At 36.9% G+C, this 8,540-nt stretch overlaps 1 protein-coding gene across 8 annotated transcripts in view; it reads right to left on the bottom strand.

Annotated features, from left to right (window-relative positions):
* FAM104B (family with sequence similarity 104 member B) overlaps positions 1-8,540 on the bottom strand; it is a 45,798-nt gene that overhangs the window by 26,487 nt on the left and 10,771 nt on the right. For 2 of the 8 annotated variants that reach the window (XR_009214356.1, XR_009214357.1), the window contains exons 3-4: positions 5,589-5,719; positions 4,750-4,854 (exon numbers count right to left, since the gene is read on the bottom strand). Coding sequence is in view for 6 of the 8 variants with exons in the window: in XM_058441799.1 (XP_058297782.1) it covers positions 5,492-5,719 (228 nt within the window). In the remaining 2 variants the exon portion in view is untranslated. Of the gene's footprint in view, positions 1-3,182; positions 5,720-8,540 lie in introns of those variants that run through there. The other 6 variants (XM_058441798.1, XM_058441797.1, XM_058441802.1 and 3 more) reach the window with 5 other exon arrangements.

The following is an 8,540-nucleotide window of genomic DNA, read 5'->3' on the forward strand; positions in this document are numbered from 1 at the left end:
TACTAAAAATACAAAAATGAGCCAGGTGTGGTGGTGGGTGCCTATAGTCCCAGCTACTCGGGAGACTGAGGCAGGAGACTTGCTTGAACCCGGGAGGTGGAGGTTGCAGTGAGCCAAGATTGTGCCACTGCACTACAGCCAGGGTGACAGAGTGAGACTGTCTCATAATAAAAAAAAAAAAAAAGAAAAAGAAAAAAAAAAAGAAATGTGAGGACATGAGATTTGGGAGGGGCCAGGGGCAGAAAGATACGGTTTGGTTTTATCCCCACCCAAATCTCACCTTTAATTGTAATCCCAATAATCCCCATGTGTTGAGAGGGGGACCCGGTGGGAGGTGATTGGATCATGGGGGCAGTTTCCCTCATGCTCTTCTCATGATAGTGAGTGAATTATGAGATCTGATGGTTTTATGAGTGTTTGACATTTCCTCCTTCACACACTCACATTCCCTCCTGCTGCTTTGTGGAGAAGGTGCCTGCTTCCCCTTCTGCCATTCCCTTCTGCCATTCCCCTTCTTCCATGATTGTAAGTCTCCTGAGGCCTCCTCAGCCATGCAGAACTGTGAGTCAATTAAACCTCTTTCCTTTATAAATTACCCAGTCTTGGGTATTTCTTTTCTTTTCTTTTTTTTTTTTTGAGATGGAGCCTTGCTCTGTCACCCAGGCTGGAGTGCAGTGGCACAATCTCGGCTCACTGCAAGCCTCCGCCGCTTGGGTTCACACCATTCTCCTGCCCCAGGTGCCTGCCACCATGCCTGGCTAATTTTTTTGTATTTTTTAGTAGAGACGGGGTTTCACTGTGTTAGTTAGCCAGGATGGTCTCAATCTCCTGACCTCGTGATCCACCCGCCTCGGCCTCCCAAAGTGCTGGGATTACAGGCGTGAGCCACCGTGCCCAGCCAGTCTCAGGTACTTCTTTACATTAGTGTGAGAACGAACTAATACACCATCTAAAGAAATGCATTTGGGGCAACTCAAGGAGCTCAGAGAAACCACAGAAGATATGAAAAAAAGAATCAGGGCCAATGAAACATGGAAGAAATTGATTCTACTTAATCCAAGTGACAGGAAGTTAAAGACCTACTCCTTAGTCTAATGGAATACCAAATCTGGAGTCTGGGGATTGTCAAAGTGAGTGATGTGTAAATTTATACTTTCCATGTTGATCTGTTAATCAGCTATTTGTTTTATTATGTTACAATCTTGCCTACTTCAAAAAAGTCTTTTAGTAGTAAAGGAAGAGCCACTCTAACTCCATACAATTACTTTCACTTGAACCCTGAGAAATAGCACAGATATAATATCTTTTCCACTCATTTTAATTAGATTTTATAGACCAAAAAGTTGGATTTTTTTCCCTTCCATCAGATGAGAATGAATGAATGACTTTCTCCCTGGAGAAGGCTATATATTTTCTGCTCTTCAACCTAAATATCATTTTCCCTAAAGTCTCCACCAGTATCTTAATGGGCAACTGAATTTGTAGTTTTGTTTGTAACCAGAAAATTTCCATTCATTATAACAATACTGTGGCCAGAAGATACATGGAAATTGCCAACCAGTCAAATGTGCACCAGTGTAGAATCTCACATGTGATTTAGGCAGGTGCACCATCTTTGTACAGTTGGTCTCAAGAAATTGTCTTAAACAAAATATAAAATAGATCTCAATGGCTTCCTGGTCAGAATATTTGCCTGTTTTGCCCAGCCTCAGTTCATGTATTCAACCAGTTGTTCCATTCAGATGATATAGGTTATACTCTGACCACAGCCTCCAGCCAGGAGGAACAAGAAATCGAGGAGGAGACAGAGTCTGGTAACAGTGTCAGCTTTAAGATCTGACTCACTTTGTAGGGATTTAAGTGACCATATTACAGAGCATTCATTTGAAAATGCTGCTATATAAAAAGAAAAGAACTTAGAAAATCATTCAACATGTAGACTCTGATGAAGAGCTTACAGTAAACTTTGTTTCATTCTACTGTTTCTTTGGTTATGTAAACAGAGAACTATTCCCTAGAGAAAATGTGTCCTGGCAGCCCTGGTCTTCACTATAAAAGCAGAGATACTCTGGCACTGCTGCTTGGCCACTGTGTTTCTTTTAGCAAATCATTAACCACTCTCAGTTTTCTCAGGATTGTATGTAGTCATAGGGATAACTTACTGTCAGCCTCCCACTCCTCACCTATGAAATGGAGAGCCCATACCACCTACCTCAGGGGTTAATGAGTAACTCACACAGAGTGTGGCACAGGGTGGGTTTGAATTTAAGGGCAGTTTCTTTCCCCAAGCACCACCACACCTCATTATTGGTGCAGCATTCTGCCCTTGCTTTATATTCTCATTTAAAATATATAACAGGGTCTAATTTCACCTCTTAAACTAATCTGGCTCCCTTTTTTCAAACTCCTAATTTTGAAAAAAAAAAAAATCCAGAGAAGTCCTTTTGTAACACCAAAGGTTCTTGCCTTAGCCACACCAAAGAGAGAGACACAGATCAGACCGAGAGAAAAGCTGTAGGCTTTATTAAGCAGAGTGATAGTACAAAGCTTCCACAGCGTGGAAGGGGTCCCGAGCAGGGTAGCCAGTGTTAGATTTTTTTATCACCTTTTAAACTCTTTAAGGCAGGAAATGTGTGTGGTGGGAAGATGTTACCAGAGGGAGAAACAAAGACAATTAACAAGTCTCAGATCTTGAGGAAAACCGGAATTGTAACTTAAGTTTTATCTACTTATAACCTTGCAGCGGGATAGCAAAGGAGACAAGATCTCACGGGATTTTACAAATTGTGTTTACAAGGAATTGGAATTGGGAGCATAGATAAGGTCTGCTGGTCACAGAAAAGTGGGCTTTTAACATTCCTTTTAGTTTCAGGGGAGGGGGAAGGGAGAGAGGGAGAGAGGACACAGGGAAGCTTGCAACAAAATTTTCGCTGTTTATAGCTTCCTTGGGGAAGAAAACACAGGCACAAATTCTGATGTTAGGAATGTTTTAAGCATATATCTTCAATATTATTCATCCAGGACTAAACTAAGTCCTGATGCAGGAAATGAGTGAGTTTCACAGCTTTCTGAGCCCCTACTCGACCCAGGAAGCCAGGCTGGAACCTCCTCTCACTTTCTACTTTCTTCTGATATTCCTTGAAAATACTTCTCCTTCATAGCAGAGATAATTAGTTTTAAACAGCTTGGTTCCATCCCTGCTGTGAAGTATTGAGTTTTATTTCAGGACCAAAGGACATAAACAGATTTATGACATAAACAGGTTTATGACATAAACAGGTTTAGACAATCTGCAAAAGACAGGACAGAGATTGCATATTGTATTTACTAATACAAGAGATTTACACTGACCACTCTGGAATAAGATTGTGCTTACTTAGTTCAACTAAGTACTGAAAAGTCTTATACAGACTGAAAAGCCAACACTTTTTCTGTGTGTATGTAATTGCTTTATTATTATTATTATTATTTACTTTGAAAAAATAATGCTTTGTCATGGTGATAGTTTTATCTTTCATATCTTTAAATGGGGGAATGAATGGAAATTTGCTTTCTCAGTTGTTCAACTACACTGTGTTTTTAATAGACACTTTCTTTTAGTAGGATGCTGTGTATTTAAGCATGCAGAATTCTTCCTGGGTATTTCTGAATCCTGTTGCGTACATGTGGGTTGAAAATTCAAATATCTCATCTTCTTTAGTATTTAGTTGCTCACTTTATTGTTAGATAAACTGGTGGCTAGGTATCCTTTCTCTATTTTCTGCCATAAAACCTTTTAGAATTCAAATTTCTTCTCACCATACATCTGGTATCGACTTTGGAAGCACTGGCCATAGAAAAAATGTTCTTACTCAAACCATCTAATTGAGAAATAATCGACTCATGCCTCCTCCCTAAGTTTGGGGCCAATGTGGTGCTGTAATTTTTTCCCCATAACACGAAAATTCTACTACAAGTATCTTCCTTAAAATCCTACCCATATTCAAGGAAACAACCATGAAAATGTGTGTGTGTGTGTGTGTGTGTAGGTATGTATTCTTTTCCTAGGATAGTGTTCACTTTCATATGTTAATTCTGTCATTTAATAAAATCTCATTCTTCTTTCAGTAAAACTGTAACCTTACGTCTTTTCCAGACCTTGCCAATTGGCAAACACCTCTTTGTAGTGCTATCCATAGTTCCCAGATCTGTTAGTTTCCACTCTGTGGACCTCCAAATATAGTGGAAAAGAGAATGTGACCAGGGAGGAGAGGACTGTTAGACTCCAACGCATTTTTGTTTAAATCTAGCAACAGGTTGCACCCCTTGCATAGTCCAGGGCAGATAACCTGATGCATCCTAGTCCTTTGTTCACACAGCTCACCACTGAGGAAGCACATCTATGAATTCCCCATTCAAATTTGGTTGGCTCTTTAGTATGACTAAAACATGGGTACCCCCCCATCTCTAAATAAATAGTACTGCCTGTTTCTTCTAATGGCATCTCAGCTTATTGTTTCTAAGCCATGCGAATCTTTGCAATTTTAATAATGGAAACTAGCCCCCTAATCTCTGTGAAAGGGTCCATGTAGCATAAAGTGGACAGTTGTCCAACCCACTTCCACAATTCTTGTTACTTTAAACATCAGTTTAGTAGCTTACACTGTATTAACATTAACTCTATACATAATAGATGGAATTATGAGATCACATAATGTGCTAATGTAATAAATTTTTGTTTAAGACAAAATGTTATTACATATTTCTTACCTGACAGAATTGTGCAGTGTTTCCTACTAAGTCTGAAGTGCACACTCTAGAGGATAAATGATACAGAAGGTATCTAAGTACACAAGAGCCTTAGAAACATTCTCCCTGGAAATACAAATTGGACAGTTATTAGAGAGAGATTTTCATGTTCATAGTCTAAACTGGGTCTGATTGTTACCAGTACAACTAGAGAGCAATTTCAACAGAACATCTACCTTCTGAAGGGAGTATGGCAGTTCATTTCAGTGCAAGACTGAATCTGGCTTTGCATATTTGGGAATACTAACTTATGGTTTTTTGAGTGTGGATTTTTTGTTTGTTTATTAAATGAAAGCTACGTACCTCTTTACTAGGCTACTGTATTTTTAAAAATGAAGACTTACTTGTATTTTAAAAAGATGTTTAACATAGAGTTTCTGACAGATCTGGAAATCAATCTGAATTGGACATATGGCTGCAACGCACAGGAGAAGTTTCCTCATATTGCTACCTTAACATGAATTTGACACCCAACTTGAAAACTCCATGTAGAAAGAGCAAAATAAAAATAAAAATAAAAATTTCATAAACATTTCTTCACAGCCCCTTTAAAATCACAACAGTGCAGTAAAACCCCAATTAAACAACTGCCCATTAACTTGTTATTTAAAATGTAGACTTAAAAACCAATAGACTTTTTTTGGTGTGTATGCAACTGCTTTTATAAACACAGTTTAGGTTGGAATAAGGAAGTTCTAATTCATCATGTTGGACCTTGCCCTCGCTGCTGCAGGCTGTTGAAGTGAGCCTCCTTCAAAGTCTGGTTGATATGGGAGTAAAGACCTTGGCATGGTACATACCCCTCATGCAAGAACTGGAGAAAGTTTGCATTGGGTTCAGTAACAATCTGGTTTAAGTTGCCTTCTGGTCCACTTGCTCTCTCTGGGATATTAATGCGGCTGCTGCTCCTTTCATTATCACTCCATGAAAACTGGAAGGAAAAAGACAGAAAGAGGGTTGCTATTATGCTATTACAATATTTTTCCTACTTGGCTTGGAGAATAGCAGCATAAAACTCTATAATGGGCTTAATGGTTTTTACAAAGTAGAGCCATTTAAGATAGTTCATTCTATCCTCACAACAACCCTTCAATTAAGTTGGGATTAACAGCCCCCATTTTACAGATGAGGAAACAGATCACTGCCTTGTTCAAAGTCACATAGCTACGAAGTGGCAAGGTGAGGATTCAAACACAGGCCTTCCAATTCCAAATCCCTTCACACATTCTCTACCCTTGCTTGTACGATTTATTCCAATAACTGCATCAGAGAAGTAAGTACTCATCCTCCACCTGAAGTATCAATTAATGCTAAGGATGTAGTAGAAATAATGACCATAACAAGTAAGTTGGATTATGGGTAAAAGTTACAACGAAGCAAATAAGACACATAACATTTATACATACATGCATACACACATAGATACAAATAAACAATGATTTTGTACACATATCCTGATAGTGGACATGTATGGTCTTCCTATATCAATTCAGTGCTACATACATATCCTGAAAGGCATTTGACATACTTTTAGTTAAAGTTATAAGTTACTTATTAGCCTTTTATGACTAGCATCCATTGTTCTTCTATATTTATGGATTTAATAGGGTGTGTATTTTCCTCTTAAGATCTTTTTATTTTCATTAAACTAACATGATTCAGTGTCTTTTTTATGTTGGAGAAGCTACTCAGGGATCCCTGTAAACAGTCATTTCCAAGAATTTCCTGCCTTCCAATGTTACAATTCCCAAAAGAAGAAGGTAATGGCAAGGACTCTTATTCAAATTACAATATTTAACAATGCTGGTATTATATTTCTTCTAAGTAAGTTTTTTCCAAAGGTAACATTAGTAAGACTTAAACCAAGAATGGTCATAGTCCATAGGTTATTTGCAGCTGTTCAACTTAGGTCACACAGTACACTGCCCACAGGTACGAAGAGACAACCTATGCTCATCTTTATCCAACTAGAATCATGTTAAAAGAACTTGTGCAGGAAAAGAGATAGAAGGGGTCAAATGAAGCCAGATGTGAGAGTTAGCAATAGCAATCAAATTGATTTAATGATTAAATGTCAAGGCCAATTCAAAAAGAAAATTAAACAAAATTTTTCCTAGGCCTGAGTATAAAAATATAGAACACCCACTGTCACAAAGTAGTAAAGTTATGAATATTCCAAAATTAAGTAAGCTATCACATTGGATAAGAAACCCATAGCCCACACTTTGGTTCCTCTTAGTTGTCTTTCTTTGTTTTTTTTTTTTGTTGTTGTTGTTACAGGTACTGCCTGAAAAATAAGGTAAGAACTAGAAATCATTTCCGATGAATCAAATTTTCATCTCCAATCACAACATATTGATTTTACACTGTAGTGAAACACTAGGGTGATGCTATGCTGTGTACATTAAAAATTCATAGGCTAGAAGGGATTTCTTTAGAATAATTATTAAGAAAAAATACATCTACCTTTAATTTGTTTCATTTTAAAAGTTTTTAAACTCAATTGTGTACAGATATAAATAGAAATGCTCATTAAGACATTTTTATACTATCAATATTTTTATCAGCTGAAAATCAGAAACAACTAAATGTTTAAAAACAAAGAAGTATTTAAATTATAGTGCATGCATTCATACAACAGAATCTCATCAACCATTAACAATAATGATATATCATTCTATGTCAGAAGTCTTTATACTTCAGGTTCTTAGAAAAACCTAAATTTATAGGCTATAAAAATAGTTAACAGAGAAATAACTAAATGATGACATTCACGGCTTTCATTTGAGTAAACTACTTTAAAAATTAATTAAGTAAACGTAATAGAATAAATGCCTGTAAATAAACTTGTCATATAATTTAAAATCTAAAGTTATATTAAGTTAAATAATAAATACTCATTAAAGGTCTGGATGATTTCTAATTTTTAAAAAATTATAGGAAAATATTTTTCTAAAAAATGTTTTCTTATTTAAAAGAAAATAATTTTTGTCTAATTCAAAGGTTACTTAAAACTTATTTATGAAACAAGGTGAAAGTAACCAGTAAATAAGAGCAATGTAAAGAAATGTCTCTTTCTTTACATACTATATATTTACTTCTTTATAAATATAAAGGGGTATTTTTGGCAAGAAACGTTAAAAGGAAAATAATCTTATATGAGAAAAAATCTTGTATGGTAAATTTCTGTCCTAAAATAACTGGTTATTTAAGAAAGAAAGATGTCTGGGATAAAACAAGAAGTCCAAACATCTCATTAATAATTTGTATCAAGTTGTCTATAATTAAAGGGAAATTATTTATAATAGTCTTTTTAGAGAATGGGTTTTGATTTTTTAAAAAACATACAGGCCGGGCGCGGTGGCTCACGCTTGTAATCCCAGCACTTTGGGAGGCGGAGGAGGGCGGATCACGAGGTCAGGAGATCGAGACCACGGTGAAACCCCGTCTCTACTAAAAATACAAAAAATTAGCCGGGCGTGGTGGCGGGCGCCTGTAGTCCCAGCTACTCGGAGAGGCTGAGGCAGGAGAATGGCGTGAACCCGGGAGGCAGAGCTTGCAGTGAGCCGAGATTGCGCCACTGCACTCCAGCCTGGGCGACAGAGCAAGACTCCGTCTCAAAAAAACAAAAAACAAAAAACATACACTAAAGAATCGGTTAGAACAACAAAATTTTCTTAAGGTATTGATTTACTCTTAATAAAATTACAACGGATTTTGTTTTTTTTTATTTTTTTTAAATTTTTTTTTTT

The sequence above is a fragment of the Hylobates moloch genome, unplaced genomic scaffold, assembly GCF_009828535.3.
Source record: "Hylobates moloch isolate HMO894 unplaced genomic scaffold, HMol_V3 SCAFFOLD_7, whole genome shotgun sequence".
Taxonomy (NCBI): Eukaryota; Metazoa; Chordata; class Mammalia; order Primates; family Hylobatidae; genus Hylobates; species Hylobates moloch.